This window comes from Gymnoscopelus braueri (assembly GCF_963280865.1).
Source record: "Gymnoscopelus braueri genome assembly, chromosome: 21".
Classification (NCBI taxonomy): domain Eukaryota; kingdom Metazoa; phylum Chordata; class Actinopteri; order Myctophiformes; family Myctophidae; genus Gymnoscopelus; species Gymnoscopelus braueri.
Window position 1 is genome coordinate 28,933,275 of NC_137623.1, and position 22,234 is coordinate 28,955,508.

Genomic DNA, 22,234 nt, shown 5'->3' on the forward strand with positions numbered 1-22,234 from the left:
CTCTTATGTGCAAATTTAACTGGGAGAGTGTAAGAATTGACCCAAAAGGACGTGTCATTTTACAGCCAAGGTAAAACAGGCACTGAGGATTTTGTATGTGTGCACTGGATGGTTTGTCCATCATGTTAATGTCTTGTGGTTGGAAAGCAGTGATGCAGCAATCAGTGAACTGCTGGAGGAGTTACATTAATAACAGTAGGGAAACTGCACGCACATATGCACACACACACACACACACACACACACACACACACACACACACACACACACACACACACACACACACACACACACACACACACACACACACACACACACACACACACACACACACATACAGTGTAAAGGCAAACTGTGTGTGTGTGTGTGTGTGTGTGTGTGTGTGTGTGTGTGTGTGTGTGTGTGTGTGTGTGTGTGTGTGTGTGTGTGTGTGTGTGTGTGTGCGCGTGCGCTGTACTGTAAGCACTGTAATGAAGCATTGTAGCCTTATGGCCCATAGGTTCAGTTTCTGTAGCGTGAGCTTGATGTACAAGTGACGCTAGTATCACACAAGTAAGACGCGCGAACGCGGGAAGCGAACGCAAAAAAAATAAAATAATAATGAAAAGAAATCATCTAAAAAAAAATAACCAATAAAAAAAAATATAAAAAATAGAAAAAAATTCTGCGTTAAAAGGAGCATCTTAGAAAAATAGAAATTCACCAAAAAAAAACTTTGAATGTTTTTGAACAATTCAACAAAGTGTTTGAAGTGCCTGTTTCACCCACTTCCGGGGGGCGGAGCCAAAATCCGAGCCCGAAGTATTTGTTCGTAGACCCCCACTTAGGGGGGGTAGAAAAAGTTTCGGAGCGAATCGGGCACTTTTCATTTAACATGGGGTTTCAATGGGGAGTTTTTAGGAGCCTTCTCCGGGGCGTGGCTTCCGGGGGAAGGGGCGGGCTTAAACGCAACCTTGACAGGTGTGTTCAGTTTTCAAAGACCTTTCATTTGATGTATGGTACGTCTATATTGGACATTTACTTGGCTGCACACAGGGCTGAGGATTTGAGCCACACTGCACACAGAGACACAGACAGAGACATGCACACAGAGATACAGAGATACAGAGACACAACCCAGGCAGAGTTACATAGTAAGCTCCACTTGGTCGGAGGCGCGGCTTCGCCGCGCCTCCTTCCGCGTTCGCAATGATGTACAAGTATACCCCCTAGACACGACGCTAGTATGTCACATGATGTACAAGTACACCCCCTAGACATGACGCTAGTATGTCACATGATGTACAAGTAAACCCCCTGGACATGATGATAATATAGTCTCGCGTAGCCAGACAACTATTCCACAATCTCCGATTGCTATAGAGTCTGGAACTACACCTCTCGAAAGCCGAGACAGGAACCTGGCATCTGTTCGTCATTTCCGTTCCCAATTTTTTTCATATCTTTACATTTTATTTTTGAATTTATGAATATATGCTTAGATGAATTTAATTTATATTAGACAAATTTGCGTGACTGTAAAGACGAAACGGAAGCGGGGAGGAGGCGTCACATCCGCTTTATCGCTTGATCATTTTCAGAGCTTCCGTGCTCCAAATTGTATGATGGAAGCCTTTGAAAATGCTAATATGTCACATTTTTATTAACCTTTATTTATTCAGGGAAGACCATTGAGAGCAAGCTCTATTTTTCAAGGACACCCTGAGTACAGCATGATCACAACACATGCAAAAAACAATACAATTTTAAATAAAGTGCAAAATACTGAACAACATAAAAAAAAATCATAATGCAGAGACATAAGGGCTACACAAAGCAGGTGCAGTCCTTATGTAATGCATCCTCAAGTCGTACCCTAAATGTCTATACTCTATAGAGACCAATTGATCCAGTTTCCTGGAGTTTGTTCCATTTGTATGGGGCATAAAAGATGAAAGCAGTATCTCCATTTTCACTGTTCATTCGTGGAGTGATAAGTCTAATGTGTGTCTGTGAACACGATGTACAAGTATCCCCTGGTTCATGACACTAGTATGTCACATGATGTACAAGTACACGCCCTGGAAATGGCGCTAGTATGACGCAGGGACTTACCCCCAATCCAACCCTTGATGCTGAGTGACAAGCAGGGAGGCAATGGGTACCGTTTTCACAGTCTTTGGTATGACTCGACCGGGGATTGAACCCTCAACATCCTAATTTCAGGGCAGACACTCTAAACACCAGGAGGACACCCAAACTGTGTATACATATTTGTGTCTTGCATGCAGTGGTTGAGTGTTTTTTTGAGTAGCTGTACTTTATTTGATTATTAGTTGTTTGGGGGGGGTTGTCATTATTCGTTACTTATTAGCATATACTGTAGCTTTGAAGTCAGCTGTTCAATTGCTTTTCTTTTCTAAAATGTGATGATGGCCACACGCAGTGTACCTCACAGGAGGAAACCCCTCACAGCGCCCGCTGTCAACAATGGATGTAATAAAAGCTGTCAACTCGGGGGTGTCCCTGTGGCTCACCGGTAGAGTGCATACAGTGCTGTACCACATCAAGGCTCGTTCCCTGCATGCCCTTTACTTCTGTGCCCTCTCTCCACTGTCGCTATCGAATAAAGGCATGCAAAACGTGAAAAGATTTAAACAAGAAAAAGCTCAAATGACTCACCGGCAGTCGGTGTGGTAATGGTGACTCAAGCTAAATCCAGCCCTAGTGCAGCTGGAATGATCGTGCAGCTCAAGGAGGGGGGATAATTAATTCACACAAACTTAGAAAACTGCTCTTGCTGAAGTTAAATAAGGACTTGTTCTAGTTTGAACAGCTTTACCAGGCTGAGAATTCTCACCCTGCATCACCAGAGACCTATTTCAGAGATGGGCTAGAACTCAATCCCGACAAATTGTTTTGCGGAAGTGCACTTCTTTTTTTAACCTTAAAAAAGTGTGTGTGTGTGTGTGTGTGTGTGTGTGTGTGTGTGTGTGTGTGTGTGTGTGTGTGTGTGTGTGTGTGTGTGTGTGTGTGTGTGTGTGTGTGTGTGTGTGTGTGTGTGTGTGTGTGTGTTTGACACCGTGCGCGTGCATGCCTTGGATCAATAATCAATATTAGTTGTGGGTGTGTAATCCATGTGCAGTGTAAATCCATCAGAAGTGTAAAGGAGACTTGAATAATTGACCCTCTGTCCTTAAGAGCTGAACTCCCACTAATCTTTCACACCTTTGATGAGACAGCTTGGTCTCTGCATGATACTCTCACTACAAACTGATACCGTATGTCAGTGGTTCTCAAAGTGGGGTCCTTTGGGGGTTCCAGGGGGTCCCCAGCAACATTTCTTAATACAGCTTCACAAAAATGTTAACCACTTATTCCATATTTTATATACTGTGCCGTCCTTACTTTCAGTCCGCATGTGTTGTTTTGGATGCGACTCATTCACCGTGGTGTAATTTATTGAGACTTCTGGTGCATTGCTGTCAGCGGCGCAAATCCTACACAGAGGAATGACTCATGCATAGAATTAATTGTGACCGGTCAGACATCTGCCTCATATAGCTAAGCCTCTTAAAAAAAAACACAAAAGGAATCCATCCAAATGTTGAGTATCCAATCAGACTAATTGGAGTTGACAAAACAAAATGTCTGTGAGTTGAGTATTGTGTGCAGTATATCATACTGTAGTCATCTACCGTCCGTCTCTGTCGGGGTGGAAACCTCATATGTCCAAAATGACTACTTTTGATGCTTTTGTGTGACGCTGTAGTATGAACAAGTAGGGCGTTAATTCACAAAAAAACACAAAAACGTTAGAATATGGAGATAAGAGGTTTCTGCCCGACAGCAACGCTATATGCATTTGTTGTTGGAATAGCTCTGTCGATTTAATTGAATGAGGTACTACTGTGCTGTCCCATGGCCTTATACTACTAGTTTTATGGTCTCTTATAATACTGTTGTTGTCGGGCAGAAACCTCATATCTTCATCTTTCAACTTTTTATGTTTATTTTGCTAAATGAATGCCCTCGGCTATTATCGCTATATTCCACTTTTTTTGTGTGTATAGATAATAAAAAGGAACGGTTTTGGACATATGAGGTTTCCACCCGACACACCGACAGGGACGGGTTATTATTATTATTCGACCTGAGACCCTAGTTTGTTTAATTGCTTGCTAATAAGAGCAGGCTCATCATGTGTGTGTACGTACGTGTGTGCGCGCGTGTGCGTGTGTGCGTGTATGTGTGCGCGTGTGTGTGTGCATGACATTAAACTCCCTCAAGGGGTTACTTGTGGATTTAGTGCAGATTAAGCGCAGTGTTATGTTGATCCAGATAATTGCACGTCGTCATTCGCTGTCCATTAATATCAAATGGCAGAAGGCTTACAGTTCTGCCTAGCTGCCAACCACAGGTTATAAAGACCCATAGCGCTCCGTTCCTCCATCTCATTGTTGTTCTGATTGATGTGGACAAGTCCAGGAGCTTAAATTGAAATGTCAGCCATCATGTTAATTCTCAGAGAAACCAGTCTACCACCCCCCCAAACCACCCCCAAATTCCTCGCATTTCCGATCCCCCCTCCTCCTCCCCCATTTTAATTTTAGCTTTCTTTAACGGCGTCTCTAATTAATCCTCCTTCGCTGCCGTCCTCGCCGCTCGCCTCGCAGCATTCCGCCTATCGATCAGACACTCACCGCTCTCTGCCCCTCTCTCTCTCTCTCTCTCTCTCTTTCCCCCTCCCCCTCCTGCCCTCCCTCTCTCTCTCTCTCTCTCTCTCTCTCTCTCTCTCTCTCTCTCTCTCTCTCTCTCTCTCTCTCTCTCTCTCTCTCTCTCTCCTCCTTTCCCCCCTCTCCTCCGCCGGGCGGGCGGTGGGTGCGGGGCTCACAGTGAGATGAAGCAGGAGCTGGCGGAGGAAGGCAGCAGATGTTCCCTCCTCGCCCAGCAGCGCCACTTCAACGAGCACTGCTGCATCCGCTGCTGCGCGCCCTTCACCTTCCTGCTCAACCCCAAGCGCCAGTGTCTGGACTGCCACTACAACGTCTGCAAGACCTGCCGCACCTACAGCAAGGGGGACAAAGCCTGGCTCTGCTCCGCATGTCAGAAGGGCAGGTCAGTTTGCTTTGCACACATGCACACACACACACACACACAGAGCCACACACAGACGCCGGTCGGAGAGAGAGAGAGAGAGAGAAAGAGGGGAAGTGATATGGGAATGAATGGGAGACTCATGCGCTGGAATGTGTCTTGTGGATGGGGATGAGAGGGAGCATATGAAGGATGGGTGGACTGAGAGGAGAGGAGAGGGGAGGGGGCTGTTGAAGGAGATCTACAGTATATATAAGGGGTGGAGGAGACCGGACTGGAGGTCGGGTGGAGCAGAGGGAGGGATGTCAGAAAGGAAGTAGGTGGGGACCGTTTAAGGCGGCGGTTCTCACGTCAAGGACCCCTTAAATTGAAATCTATTTGACCATGGATCCTCATTTGAAAGGAGTTTGTGCCAGGGACCCCCATAAGAGAACATTTGCCAACCTTTTTGTAAATCGCTGAAAAATGTAATGGGGCTTAAATGTTTATACACTTCCACACTTTGAGGATGAATTGATTGTATATCGTGTGTGTGTGTGTGTGTGTGTGTGTGTGTGTGTGTGTGTGTGTGTGTGTGTGTGTGTGTGTGTGTGTGTGTGTGTGTGTGTGTGTGTGTGTGTGTGTGTGTGTGTGTGTGTGTGTGTGTGTGTGTGTGTGTGTGTGTGTGTGTGTGTGTTGAGGCTGTCTCTATTCTATTGTATTGCCATTACTCAGTATTGGTCCCTGGACCCTAATTTGAGATCCTCTGCTTTTGGAGGGGGGGGGGGTGTCATTGTTTGGATGGTGAGGTGGGGTGAAAGGAACAAGGACATTTAGGTGACTGGTTTTTAGGCATTTGTCTTAGACACATAACTCAAATTCATTCTTAATGGCAGGTAAGTGTTTGTTCCTGCCTTATATGTGTTTTCCTGATCACATTCCTGATACTGGAGTGGAAGTCATGAGGAGAGGAAAGAAGAGAGACATGATAAAGAGAGAGAGGGATGAATGTTGGGGAAAAGATTGGGGATGGCGGGGTAAGGAGACTACTGTGTGTGTGTGTGTGTGTGTGTGTGTGTGTGTGTGTGTGTGTGTGTGTGTGTGTGTGTGTGTGTGTGTGTGTGTGTGTGTGTGTGTGTGTGTGTGTGTGTGTGTGTGTGTGTGTGTGTGTGTGTGTGTGTGTGTGTATGTGTGTATGTTTTTGTAGTTTCATGTAAGATAAAGAAGAAGCAAAAACCTGTAGAGGAGAATGAGGGCACCTCTCCGTAAAACAAGAGAGACAGACAGACAGACAGAGAGAGAGAGAGAGAGAGCCAGGAAGGCGAGGCATATGGAGGAGGAGAGAGCGTTGGTTAATCAAGGAGGTCATTTTTCAGCATGTCAGGTTTCTTCCAGACTCGTTTAGCCCTGCCTCTCCTCTCACTTCTGGTGACAGGCTTGATATTTCTCCAGTCTCTCTCTCTGCTGCACTTGTGTTGACTTCCTCTACACATCACCCATAATGGCAGGAAACTGAGACGGGTCCGGGTTGTTTCTGGAAGTGAAGTGAAGTGAAGTGAAGTGAATGCACATGGACAGGATGAGAGGAAAGCTGTCTGGGCGGTGAGGTGAAGGCGGCAGACGTGATGCTGTGGATGCAGCTTCCATACTGACAGGAAAACAGAAATGAGAGAGAGAGAGAAGGAGCGGGTGAGAGAGGATGGCTTGGAAAGATGAGAGAGAGAGAGAGAGAGCGAGAGAGAGAGGGACAGATGTAATGGTTGTATACCGCATGTCCTTGTGTGTGTGTGTGTGTGTGTGTGTGTGTGTGTGTGTGTGTGTGTGTGTGTGTGTGTGTGTGTTAATGCTGTCTCTGCGCAAAACACAGAGACATACTATTGCAATTACTCAGTATATGGGTTGAATATTGAGCTCCGGCGTTGTAGGGTGGGGTGCTTGATATCGACGCCGTCGAGCGGAAAACCTTGTATATCCAAAACGGAACGTAAAAAATAACCTGTGCTCCAATGGATCCATGGTAGTTATTATTTACTCACAAGCTCTTGTGAGTTTTTCTTTGGTTAAATATTATAAAAGAGACACACAGACAGAATTAACCGCTTTCATGGCGTCCCTATTTTAGGTATGTTGTTATCGGCTTGGTTTGCTGTCTGGCTGAAACCTCGTATCTACGTAGTTTTTTTTCCTCCGTATATCGATACAAGAGTGTCACACAAAAGTGGTGAAAATAGCCGATCTACAAGCTCACAACGCGCCGCCATGCTCTACATGACGTACTGTACAACAAACACCTTTAAATGCACGCAATGTATATTCCTGTCTACATTGTGCATGCTTCCAGCAGTACACACTGCTCTGTGTCTATCCTCCACATGTACAGCGGGTTGTGTGGCTGGCTGCGTCATATATTGACTCAGGATTCCCAGAGTCAATATTAGGGCTCTGTATGTATGTGTACCGAGGCCCAGGGCTGTCAATGCTTCTCACACCTGAGCCTCCTCAACTCCACAAGGCTAACGTGCTCTCCACAGTCATGTGATACTCCAGTTGTGTGTGTGTGTGTGTGTGGTGTCTCTGCATGTGATGGATTTTGCTGCATGCATGGCGTATTGAGTTAAACATGCCTGCTCCAAGTCCTGAATGATGTGAGGAAGGAGAGAGGAAGAGATGTCTGTCTCTGTCTTTGGCGACAGTTTGTTCACGCTGGCACATTAAATCCGATTTTTGGCCCATCCAGATTGGAACCAGATTGGATATCAAGTCTGTACAGCGAAAAAATCCACATGGAAACTGATTTTTGCTAATCAGATTTAAATCACATTAAAAAATCACATTTAAATCACTGCCTTGTTCAGACTGCATGAAAGCAATCCGACTCCAATCTGGATTAGAAATCAGACTTGGGCTGAATTCGGGGCTGCCAGTCTGAATAAGGCCAAAGTCTCAGTGTCTTTATCTCTCCCTCTGTCTCTTTATTTCTCTTTTTTCATCATCTCTGCCTCTCCACCTCTCTGTGTCTCCACCCGTCTCTCCCCATCTCTCCGTCTCTGGCATCTCTCTGTCTCTGGTGCTCAGTAGTGCTCTCATTAGGGCTTTAGACAGAGTCACAGATGGCTCTGATGTCACAACATTACCATGCACCAGCTACAGTGCTACAAGTACAGCACTTTTCATTAGCGTATTAAAAAGGGAGCTTTACATTTTGCTCTTAATAGCATGCATGACGTTCCCCAGGCCGCATGGCAGTCAGTGATTTAAAGCTGCCCACAAGTGACAGCAATTTGGCGGAAGGCCGGGTTGAGCTCTGGAAAAGCCTTAACCACTTAAACCCCTATGTCGTTGAGCGGAGACCTCTATGCTAGTGTCTTTTCTGTTTCCGCTCGAAAATTCACAAGCGGATCGTGAGCTCGTCGATATGCTATTTTCTGCAAAAGTTTTCCCAGAGTACAGATGCTGGGGTTAAGTGGTGAAAGGCGTGTTTCACTTTAAAACACTTCTGGGGTCATTTAATGTTTTTGTGCGTATTTTCAAGTTGCTTGCGTTCAAATATTTAGATATTTGATATTCATTTTATAATCATTGAAAACACAAAACACGGCCCCCTCACGCTTCATCATTTATTCTGCATTTAACCATTTATTTATTGCAATGATATTGCATTCAGTTTGGCGGTGTGACTCTGCTCACGTGATATTACAGATTACCTGCACAAGCATGACACAGATCTGAAATCACAAAGATGTCAGATCAGACCCCGAGCAGAGCATGAAATACAGTTATTACATGAACATGACATTGAACCTTCAATGCATAATTAAACTACCACATATCATAGCACAATCCATAGAACCACGGTACAATCCACAAATTATCCTATTAACAAAAATAACTAAATGCACAGGGAGGAGGCCGGGGAGGTGGAGGAATGAGGGCGTGAGTGAGTTGGCTTGTAGCGAATGAGAATGACCTGAGGTTTAACGTACTGACTTGTGGGAGTACTTATGAATTAGCTTGTTAGCGAATGAATGGGGGGTTTCGGGGAGAGTGAGCTAGCATGTAAACCTCCTGCCTTCCGTGCCTACATGAACTATCGCTACACTAATTGGATACAATGGAACACAGGTTATTTTTCTTTTTTTACGTCTCCTGAAAAGTTACAGTTTTGGACATACAGTATGAGCTTTCTCTGCCAGTGACAGTGATGATAGCTGCACTGCTCTGAAGTATGATCTGTCTACCGGAGAACTGCTTCATATTCACCACGCACACACACGCACGCACGCACGAGCACACACACACACACACACACAAACGCACGTGCGCGCGGTTGTCTGTCGTGTCCGACGATGACAATCCTGCCTCTGCTATTTGTGAGTCTCGTTGTTGGACTGTAGAGCCCAATCCGTGATCCACACTGTCTGCCACAAACAGAACAGGTATAAAGCACTGACTGGGGGGGTGTGGGTGTTGTGGAACTGGCTTCATGTCTCTTTTAGACGTTTCCTGGTCCATCCTATCCTCGGGTTTATGCACTCCTTGATGGCAGAGCTGCCGCCAGATGGAGCGTTGAGGGCAGTGTCCTCCGGCATGGGTTGGATTCATTTCTTCATTGAGGTTTTTAACCCATTCAATCCGGGTACGCATCTGTGTCATTTTAAGATTCCTTTGGCTATTCAAAAAATAGCAGATCTAGAAGCTCATAGCGTGGCACCGAGTGCCGCACTATGAGCTTGTAGATCTGCTATTTATGAAAAATAAATCAGAAAATGTGTGTACATTTTTGACTATCTCTACTGTCCGGCAGAAACCAGCTATCTCCAAAATGTTCAGTTTTCAGGAAATGACCAAAACTAAACAAAAAGTGGAGTTAGGAGGTTTTGTTCATCATTGATAAGAACAGCTGAATGGACCTACAAGCTCACAATGAGGTTGGAGGTCAAAACGGGGTGGAGCCTGGAGTCAGCAAGAGCAGCTAACTCCACCCCCTTTGGTAGACTTAGCTGGTTTAGCAGAACGTTTGAGGATCCAATGGAGTTAGCTGGTTTTGTCAGAAGCGCTTTTTAATACTTTTCATTGGTTCAATATTTTTTTTGATCAACACACAGACATAAAGGGTGTTCAATAGCACTGATTTATGGAAAAATTGAGTTAGCTGGTTTCTGCCGGACAGCAACGATATATACATTTTTAACTCAAATGCTTCTGGGGGTCCTTGAAGTTTGAGAACCACTGATATTATAGCAACATAAGTTTTTTTAAACTGTTTTAAAGACATTTGTAGAATCCCAGGAAGCAAAGATTTGAGTAAAAAAATTGCTTTAAAAGAAATTTAAACGATAAAAAAAAAGAAGCACGGCACTCGGTACCGCGCTATGAGCTTGTAGATCTTCTATTTTTGAATAGCCCAATGTATAAAATAATGGTTAGGCTATAGCAAAAGAAATGACACAGTATATGCGTTCCCGGATTGAATGGGTTAAGTTGCTTCTTCTGGCCCCCTGCTGAGCGGCAGCCAAGGTGTAATTGGCCATATACAGCACTTTGCGTGACAAGCCATCTTTTTGCATCCTAATGACGTGGCCGAGCCAGCGCAGTTGGTGGCTGGGTGACAGTAGTATTTCATTATGAGGCACTTGGTCGCGCCAGGATATCGTCTCTGTCGTGGTGGAAACCTCTTATGTCCAAAACATTTACTTTTCAGGATTCAAATTCAAAAATAGCAAAAGTAGAAAATCAACAAGCTCAAAGCGTGTCGCTAATTTCAAGCTTGTAGATTTACTTTTGATGCTTTTGTGCGACGCTGTGGTATGTTCAAGTAGGGCGTTAATTCACGAAAAGTTAAAATATGGAGATAAGAGTTTTCTGCCCGACAGCAACGACATACTCAGGATGCATTGTACTGTACTGTAGGCATCTGACGTGGAAGGCCTCAAGCATCCTGGCGGCTATAGCTGTACACAGGTGTTGTAATGACTACTGGCAGGTAAACAGATATTTTAGTCTGAAGGTTGAGGTCTTTATTCTGGAAGACCCTTCTCCTGAGTCTGCCCAATGAAGCTGATGCCTGTCTTATCCGATTTTGTATCTCCCTTTCAATGCTGCAATCATCAGAGAGGAAACTGCTGAGGTTTTGATTGATTGATTGAATGATTGATTGAATACTTTGTTTAACACATTGACTGCCTGAGATTAAAACATCGTTTTTTATCCCCATGCCAGCGTTTATTACCTTAAATTGACGATCGTTGAAGTGCCGTGGAAGCTACGTTGTGTACACGGAAGTAAACAAAGAGTGTCCGGGGGTGGGGGAGGATCTCCTCTGTCCACCAGAGAAAACATTTTTAAACCCTGTAGCACCACAAAAATGTAAAGTGCGTTATAAATAAAATGTATTATCCTTTTTATTACTATTATGAGATGGGGGAGTGGATGCCCACTGGCATATTACTCAAGTCATTGGCACGTTTACAGAGAGACCCAGCCTACCATAGGCACTTGCAAGCAGCTGTGAGGGTAGCTTGCAGTGATTCTTGTGAGTGGCCACTGGCCACAACTGCACAGTTGTCTGCGTAGTGCGTACTGTAGTGTAGCTCGATGATTTGCTCCAGAAGTCATTTTTGTGACCGCTTGAAGCCTTCTGATGTTGAACAGATTGCCATGGAGTCTGAAGTCCACAGTAAAACCGTGGACTTCAGTGACATTGTGGAATTGTTGGAAGGAGATTGACAAACCTCCGTGGGCAGCCAAACTGAGGATACTCCATAGAAGCTCCCTATTGACGGGGTCAAAAGCCTTCGACGGGTCAATGAAAGCTACGAAGAGGTCCTGGTGTTGCACCCTGCACTTCTTCTGGAGTTGCTGCGCTGTGTGAACATGTCCACAGTGCTCCTGTTCCTTCTGAAGCCACACTGTGACTCAAGCAACAGCTTTTCTGTGATGTTTTTTCACCAGTCTGTGTAGCATGACAGATGGACTTATCTCCCTAGCCTTTGTAGATGGTGACATACGCACGCACGCACGCACGCACGCACGCACGCACGCACGCACGCACGCACGCACGCACGCACGCACGCACGCACGCACGCACGCACGCACGCACGCACGCACGCACGCACGCACGCACGCACGCACGCACGCACGCACGCACGCACGCACGCACGCACACACACACACACACACACACACACACACACACACGTCAATGCATAATGTGTGTGTGTGCACACACGTACTGTATGACAGTCCCTAGAGGTTTTTAAATCTTTATTAAAGACATGTTTTCTCTCTGGCTTTCAATTCTAGCTGAGTGTGAAACCCTGCTCTTTGATGTGCTCTGCTGTTAGAAGCCCTTCTTTTTCCTTTTCTTGCTTTTTAATCTATTCTCTGTTTTTTGTTTAGTTTTCATTGACCCGTACAGCACATTTGTAGACCACGGTTGTTTTAAACGTGCTTTATTCTGTAAATAAAGGTTGAGTTAAGTCAAAAAATCTTTACTTAAGTAAAAGTATCAATACCACCATGTAGAAATACTCTGCTACAAGTAAAAGTCCTAAATTCAAAATTGTAAGCTTGTAGATCGGCTATTTTCAAATAGCCGAAGTATAGGGTTGTGGTGATTAGTATATGTTTTGTAATAATAATACAATACAATACAATACAAACTAACTAGTAACTTTTCAAATAATTATAGTAAAAGTAAAAAGCACAATATTTGCCTCTGAGATGTAGTGGGGTAGAAGTATTGAAAAGCTGAAATACTCCAGTAAAGTCAAAATTCTTCAAAAGTATAGTACTTGAGTACATGTAGCCTACTTAGTTGCTTCCCACCATTGCATTTCTGTGTCGCGGTACGATTCAGTGCACACTCTCTAATCATATTCCACATTTGTTTCCAGACTCTTGGTATACCAGATGGCCATGGTTTACTGCATGCCCACAATAATAGCGAGTTGTCAAGCACAAGTGTGTGTGTGTGTGCACCCAATTAATTTCTAAACATTCTCTGACATTCTCCCTGTTGACCTGTGCTGTAAACACCACCTATTTGACCTATTTTTTCAGCTCAGTTTTCACTGTACATTTCATTGCTCCACAATTTGTTATGATATTATACAACTGGTGACATTATTATTCAAATAGATGCCTTTTTGGCAGGTCAACATAAAGCTATTACAGCATCCATGGCAGCGCATACCGTATCACAACGGCGAATCTACATGGTATGTAGATGCAGTAAATGCAGTAATTTGGAGCGAAGCGTTATCATTGCAGACGCAGAAACACATTAACAGGTCTGAAAGGGGTTCAGACCACTAAAACGACCATAAAGGGTCTTAGTAGAATGAAATGGCTCATTTCTCCCCATTAAACAGTGTTTTATGTTTTCGAGCTTTAATAAGTGAGCCAGGTCTTGTAGCTGTCTACTATACGGTGGTGTGTGAATGGTTTACCACTCTTCGACTATGTTCACATGTACAGAACACAGGTATTTTTTAAACAGAGGAGTTTTTCCTCCTTCGTTTAGAAACAGCTTGTACACAAGCACATTTATAAAAGAACATAGAACATTCTATTGACGGCCTGTCAACAACTGCAGTCCCGCAATTATAGGCAGCCCATACAGCCCTTTACCTCAAAACAATATTGTGTGCACACCGAAACACAAGACATCAGAGAACAATAATGTGATATGTCTGTTATTTTCCTCAACCGATTCTTTGACAAAATTTGAACATTGAAACATACTGTACGCATACCTGTATATAAAAATTACATTTCTGTTTTGGCTTTTAGGCTTTGTCATCAAATATTTGACAGGAGAGTTATGACAAATAAATGAAATACACAAAGAAATAACTGATCCATAGCTCCTCAGAGCACATAGCCAATTGGAATGGGAGTTTTTTTCTTTTCTTTTATTCACAATATCACTATAAACACAATATAACTTAAACCCAGGATAAACACAAAAGCGTAATGAAACACTTGTTTCCAATGTGGTCCTAAGTTAGATCAGAAAAATCTAACTTATACATCTTGATCACATGACCCCATAACGTGTAAACATTTCTATGAGTTTCGGACAAAATCTGTAGGAATGGAATAAAAAAAAACGACGGACGGATGGACACGGGCAAAAACAGTCTCCCATTTCTCCCAGTCATTTTATACTTTCGAGAATAAAAAAAAAAATAGGCAATCTGCAATTTGCGTTGTGAGCGTGTAGCTGCTGTTTTCACAATTGTTAATAGAGATGATTCTAACGATTATACAAAATTGCCATTGATTGGGCCCCAAAATTGTCAAACTCGTTCTGTGCTTGTTAGTGCTCTCTCTAATCAATTAATGCATCAAAGACAGCGGAGGGAGGGGGGAGTGTGTTTGTACACATACAGACCAGAAATCTTACACTTTCCCTTTAAGGATTCAGTGTGTGATACTTTATGTGGAGAGGACACCAAGGTGACTCCGGCTAATTCCCTGAGACGCTTCCCAGTCTGTTGTGTCTAACATGACAGCACTGTCAACGCACACGCACACACGTACGTACGTACGCACACACGCACGCACGTACGCACCTAGCTTTTGGCAGGTCAACATAAAGCTATTACATCATCCATATTGGCAGGGCATACCATATCAGAACGGTGTTGAATCTACATGGTACTTGGTACAAAATGCAGTAATTTGGAGTGAAGCGTTATTATTGCAGATACAGAAACAGTGTTTTATGTTTTTTATGTTCTTTAATAAGTGAGCCAGGTCTTGTAGCCGTCTATTATACGATGGTGCCTGTGTATGTGGCTATGTCCATATGTACAGTACACAGGTACTTCCTGCTTTGTTTAAAAGAAATTCCATGTACAGATGAATACTGTACACATGCACACGCACGCACGCACACACACACACACACACACACACACACACACACACACACACACACACACACTCTTTTATGACGAGAGAGAGAGAGAGAGAGAGAGAGAGAGAGAGAGAGAGAGAGAGAGAGATCTGTATCTCTGTACACAATTATACGGAACAATAGATATTGTACATACATCTGTGAAATCTGTGTTTTTGAGCAAACATACATTTGCGGTCAGGAGTGGAAGAAGTCCACACTGGTAAACTCACCCAAGTTCCCTATAAACAAATACAAGCACATTTATATTATCAATATACATACAATTTTATATTTAACCAGAGGTGCTTTTTTTAAACTGGGGGAACGCTATTTTAATGACGTCACATGCTGCATGTTTGCGCTCATTTGCATTGAATTAATATCTGGTTTACTAAGGTAATGTAGCAGTTATTTATGCAATCAGTGCATGGGACCGCCTTCCGGACGCATTTAGCATTTGAAACAGAACTTAAATGGCACAGTGGAATTTGGAGCCTAAAAATATGAGCTAAATTTAGTGATACTGAAATATATTAACGGAACACTGAAACATGAGAGCAATAGAACTGGGCGACTTGATTTACTATACTGTATAAAATAAATTCAACCAAATCCTGAAAAACAGACGAGTAGCCTACAGTATTTGACGCCTTTAATATTGATTGTGTGTTTTCTGTTTTCTGGAAATATGTTTAAATAAAACTACAGTGTTGTGCAATTGAATGTCATAGGATGGGAGGAAACACACATCTGTTTGTGCGCTATAATAACAGTGCATTCACCTGGGACAGTGACAATGGGGACATCTGGATTATCCAGATGCCTTCTTGTAGTCTAGAGCCTTGACTATTGCCGTGTGTGGGAACATTGTGTGGGAGGTCATCAAAAAGTTTGAGAACAACTGATTATAACATAATTTGTTTCAGATTTAGAAGACATTTGCAGGATCCCCAGAAGCAAAGATGGTGGGTTACAAATGTTCGCTTTAAAAATATATATATTCAAAGATTTGCACACATTTTCATGATTTTTCAAATGGTACCAGATCAATACAGCATGGAATTGTGGACAAAATCTCATCCAACGATAACATATTCTAAGTTTTGGGTCTGAGAGGCTAAATCTCAACAAACGGTGGTCCGTGGCTCAAATGCAGAATAAACTAGAAAAAGTGCTCCTCGGAGCACAAGTCTCCGCCAGGTCAGGTAGGTTATTATGGCCTCCTGGTGGCGCTATAATAGGCCAATGTGAAAAGGGTGCCATTTATTCCTAGGCTGTGCACGGCAATCTGACACTGCATGCATGATTTGAGGCATATTGTTCTAAAAATGTGTTTTGCTAATTTTGACCTGCTGGTGGCGCTATAACATGCCAATGTTAAAAGGTTCCTCAACGTAGTGCAAATGTGCACTCAAAGTTTCACCACAATCGGACGCTGCGTTCATGATTTGCGGCATTTTGTTCAAAATGGGCCACTCCTGCAAACATTACATGTCAATGTTAGCCAATCAGGATGGAATATGAAAAATCAAACAGATCCGTCTTGATCACATGACTATAGAGATCATGTGTACCTATTTGCGTGAAATTTGGATCAAATCTGAAGGCTTAATATCAAAAAATGTGTTTTACATAAGTCTGCCTCCTGGTGGCGCTATAAAAGGCAAATGTGAAAAATGCAGGGCAAAGGTTTTTCCTTGGCCTCTAGAGAGTGTGCATACAAAGTTTTACACAGATCGGTGCAGTTATAGGTAAAAACACGAATCGGCCTGTTACAGCGCCACCATGAGGCTGATTTGAACATTTTCAAATGGCATTTCTTCCTCGGCCTAATGGGAATGTGTGAGCAAAATTTCACGGAAATTGCATGCTGTGTTCGTGATTTGAGGCATTTTGTTCGAAACGGAGTACTCCTGCAAACTTTGAAAGCCAATTTTTGCCAATCAGGATGGAATATGAAAAATCTGAAATTAGCCGTTTCTTTTAATGACTATAGAGATACTGTGTACCGATTTGGGGGATTTTTGGCCAAAATCTGTAGGAGTACTGTCCAAAAATGTGTTTTGCAAAAAGCGGCCTCCTGGTGGCGCTATAACAGGCCCATGTGAAAAAATTGGGGCAGAGGTTCTGCTCTGGCATCCAGGGAGTGTGTGTGCACAGTTTCTCTGCGATCAAGCCAACGGTGCCGGAGATTAGCTGTACACAAAATGACAGAATGACGGACACACGGACACACACACACGGACACACACACGGACGGACGGACGGACGGACAGGGGCGAAAACATACTCTCGCCATGCCTTTCGGCCTGGCGGAGACAATAATGGAAAGGGATATGAAAAGGGTTGAAAACCACTGCTATAGAGGGTTTACTTGAAGTGGTTAACATCCATCCCTCCTCTTGTGATTGCAAAGCCAATTGAAGAGAAAGTAGCATAGAGTGTTGGTGGAGTAACGCTCGCTGACAGAGGACTCACCAGTTCAAAGAAGCCCACAGTCATTATACACATCTTATTATCTGCAGCTCTGCTGTCAGCCTGCCTCATTCTAAAGGCCAGGTGGAAGCCGAGAAAATCTGGCTTCAGGGCCCAAGCACATGCATGCAAGTGTGAGCGCACGCACGCACGCATACACACACACACACACACACACACACACACACACACACACACACACACACACACACACACACACACACACACACACACACACACACACACGCAAAGAGAAGCAGACTAAAAGTCACTTAATCATCCCCAACACATTCACACACAGTTGCATGAGAAACACACACGAGAAACACACACACACACACACACACACACACACACACACACACACACACACACACACACACAGATTGCCTCTAGGCTGGACTATGCAGTAATTAGTTTTAGGGAAGCTCCTACATGAATTGCATTAGCGAGAAGCAAAACCTAGTTTCAATTCGTCTTAGTCAACGGTTAACTGGTACACTGTGTGCTCCAGCTCCAGAACAGCCAAGTCCAGTAGCATCTGCACCGCTACTGGATGTGTGCAGCAACGTTTGCAATGCTGTGTGTGTGTGTGTTTGTGTGTGTGTGTGCGTGTGTGCGTGTGCGCACGCGCTCGTAGCATTAAGATGCTTATTATGATGATACTAGGTGTGTAAACAGTAGAGCAGACAATGAAGGTGGGACAGTGGTGGAGAAGATGATGAGAGGGATGTTAAGGGCGAGAGAGCGAGAGAGCGAGGAAGGAAAGGAAGGTGGGATGGATATATTTATACAGTAAATACATAATACTGTATAGAGAGAGGGGTGGGAGAGAGAGAGAGAGAAGGTGATTATTTGTTCATCTTTGTGTCTGTTCCTCTAACTCATGTGGAGCAGCTGCTGTGGGTACAGTAGTGGTTCAGCTACTCTGTGACTCCACCAAACCTTTCAATTGACTGTTGGGGAATATAGAGTGAGTTTTCAAGGGACTCCACTGCTCACTGCTCCCAATGCAACTCTTCTTGCCAGAGGAAAACTATTGGCAATGCAGTATTAGACACAAACACACTACAGTATATAGAGCAGTGGTTGTCAACATTTTCCCAATTCAGATGTATTTGTCCCCCGGACCCCCTTCTGAAAATATTTTGTGCCAGGGTTTTTTTGAAAATATCTCTGATTTTGATTCTATATTAACACATTTAGCTGGGCACCCCCAGGAATCCCCCTCAAGCAGTGGCGCTTCTATAGGGGGGGGGGGGGGGCAAGGGGGGCAATTGGCCTGCTGCCAATATATGGCAAGTATATGCAGAATATATGCTGCATATGCCATATTCAGGTGTGGATATATAGGAAATATATGTCTCATATATACATTACATATGTTCACATATATGGATATGTACATATGTAGAGACATGTGCAGGCGGACAATTTCGAATATATCACATATGATAAACATATATGTTGCATATATAAAAACATATGTTCATATATTTCCTTTTCCCCCAAGGACCCCTCTCCGGACCCAACTGGAACCACTGGTATAGATAATTCTGATTCCGATTCACTTTATTGTCACTTAGATGCACTGGTTAGACATGTGAAAAATGTACGCTCGGAAGCTCCACTATAATAACAAGACCAGGAGACCTGGTTCTGCCAGACCCCTAGTGGTTGAAATCTGAATGGCCGGGCTTCGCATGACGTGTGTCCCTTCTATGTCCCTTCTATGACGAAGTGACATACCATGTATGGAGAAAACAGATACAAAGCCTCATGTAAGCCCCCCTTGGGTCTGGCAAAAACACTATACACACACACACACACACACACACACACACACACACACACACACACACACACACACACACACACACACACACACACACACACACACACACACACACACACACACACACACACACACACACACACAATTATTTTATATGGGTTTAAACATCAAGTACAATTTACGATTTATTTTCCATCAGTTCTAACCAAAACAGATATTCTCTCAAGTCTCCTAGCCATCAGGATACAAGTCCAAAGACAATGAATATTTTAAGACATTGAAATCACACAATGGAAAATAGAGTGAACATAATGTTTTCAGCTGTGTGCATTCATTTGAATGTTGTGGTCACCATCATCTTAAAATAATAGTAGGGCCTATCATACTGTTATGTAAAATGATATTCATTATGCACTTTTATTCATGTGCTGGAGTGAAAACTGTGTAATTTAGGGGTAAACTGAGCCCAAACAATTTGAGAACCATGGTGGTTGAAGCATTATTAAGGATAGTAATTCAGATGCAGTGTAGCGGTAACAATGTTACCCAATTACACCCATTATCTCACCTTAAAATAGATTTCCCAAAGTCCCACTCTCCCTTTTTATGTCTGATTATTGTCTCCCGTCCATATTTTCTCTATTGCCTCCAAATCTGCCAAGTACACAGTAAAGTGCAGTGGAGAAACAGACACTAACACAGGGGAGTAATGGATGGAGTCAAGTTGTCCGTGGAGATTTCTGTGACACCCAACCAGTGTAAAGTAACTAAGTACATGTACTCAAGCACTGTACTAAGTCAAATGTTGAGGTATTTTTTACTTTATTTATTTTCAATACTTTTTACTTCTACCCCACTACATCTCAGAGGAAATTATTTACCACTACAATTATATGAAAACTTTAGGTAGTGACTATGTAGATTTTTATTATTATTACAAAACCACTTCAGCCATATATATATTTTGGTGTGTTGCGATGCGACGCACTGTTAGCTTGTAGATCGGCTATTTTCAATAGATGTTTTATACGTCCAGTATAAGAAAAAGTCCAGAAAAGGTTGAGATATACTGTACAAGCTCACAAGATTGAGATTGTAGACTACTATTGGCTATTTTTGTGCAACCTGTACCTCAAGGATGACTTCTTTTCTAGTTTCTTTTCCATCTCTTTGCCTCGGGTGTTTTGTCTGGAAAGAGCAAAAAACAAGTTCTCACAAGGCATCGATATCATTACTATCTTATGCAAACACACACACACACACACACACACACACACACACACACACACACACACACACACACACACACACACACACACACACACACACACACACACACACACACACACACACACACACACACACACACACACACACACACTCACGCAAACACACATTGTTTGGCAGGCCTAATGATGGAGCTTGGTGAATGTAAACAGGTTATTTATGCTGCAGTGCCCTAGGATAGAGTCCATCTTCTTCTGTCAATTAATGTCTTCTATGAAGTAAAATAACATTCCTGAAAAATGACTGCAGTCATCAGTGCTGTTGGCTGAAAACATTTATCTCCACAAAATCAATAGTATATCGTTTCTGTCGTGTAGAATCCTTGTATCTCCATAATATCCACATCTTCAAATGTTAGTTTTTTTTTGTAAATGAATGAATGAATCTACAAGCTCACAACACGTTGTGATGCAACGCATGCATTGTGGGCTTGTAAATCATTTTAGCTATTTTTTAGATTTAATTTTTAAGTGAAAGTGGTTAAGTGTGTGAATGGGTTTTATAAATATTGAACCAATGAAAGGTATTAACAAGAGCTTGTGACTAAATTATAAACTACATTGAATCGATTGGAACACAGGTCCTTTATTTCTATTTCCTGAAAAGGAATGGTTTTGGACATACAGTACAGTACAAGGTTTCCACCCTACAGCGACGACATTGATTTATTTTAGAATATTGACTTGTATCTGTCAACACAGGAAAAGAACACCAGTGCAGCCCATAATAGTTAGAATCCATGTTTATTTAGTGTACAATGATACTGTTATTGCAACAGATACAGTTCAAAGAAATGTTATCAAAAGCTTTCTGGCCCATGTCTGCTGATTCATGAGAAGGTGATGGAAAGTAATGGTGTCACAAAGTAAAAAATTACCACTGGGTGTTCTATTGCAGACATTAGTCATTCCATTATTGTGTGTGTAGTGACGTTCTAATTCTGTGTGGGCTAGAGGTGGGTGCTAACAATTCTGAGATAAAAAAACAAAACAAAAAATGACATTGCAGAACCGATGCAAAGGATGGAGGGTGGTCCTTCCTAATCGACATTCAGTCGGTGTGGTTAAGGCAGTAAAGGCGTGTCCTTAAAGATACACAACAGTGGGCATAGCTTGATTTGTAGGCGAGACTGGTGTGTTTGTGCGTGCGTGCGTGCGTGCGTGCGTGCGTGCGTGCGTGCGTGCGTGCGTGCGTGCGTGCGTGCGTGCGTGCGTGCGTGCGTGCGTGCGTGCGTGCGTGCGTGCGTGCGTGCGAAAGAGAGAGAGAGCCTGAGCACCATTTTGGCTCCTACTATGAATCCATCTTCAGCAGCACAGTGAGTTAGGAAGCGTGGCAGTCTCCAGTGAGCCAGCTCTACACAGTATGTGAAGTGGTGTGCCGCACTGTTGTGTTTCCCCAGGTAATTTCAGTCCCATTAGTTCTGCTCTGTGATGAAGGAAAGTGCTCATAGTGCATGTCTGTCTGCTAACAGCCTATTGCAAATCTCACGCTTCCCAAATCGCTTTATGCATCGGCTATGGGATTGGAGCTGTGGTTAAAGCTGTTCTTGGGGTTTGTGGATCGTAAGGACAGAATTTATATATATAGGTATATGGTTGTTGCCCGGGATTATCTGACTGAGGGTAGGTGGCAATTGCAGTGTGATAATTTATCACATATCCATAGCCTTGAGAGTATGTCGGCAATACAATTTTCTTCATACTGTAGCCTATACA

At 43.2% G+C, this 22,234-nt stretch overlaps 1 protein-coding gene across 1 annotated transcript in view; it reads left to right on the top strand.

Annotated features, from left to right (window-relative positions):
* The window catches only part of myripb (myosin VIIA and Rab interacting protein b), a gene marked incomplete at both ends in the record, with an annotated part of 199,782 nt that overhangs the window by 102,732 nt on the left and 74,816 nt on the right, over window positions 1-22,234 (top strand). The window contains one exon of the mRNA XM_080417471.1: window positions 4,876-5,097. Coding sequence (XP_080273597.1) covers window positions 4,876-5,097 — 222 coding nt within the window. The remainder of the gene's footprint in view (window positions 1-4,875; window positions 5,098-22,234) is intronic.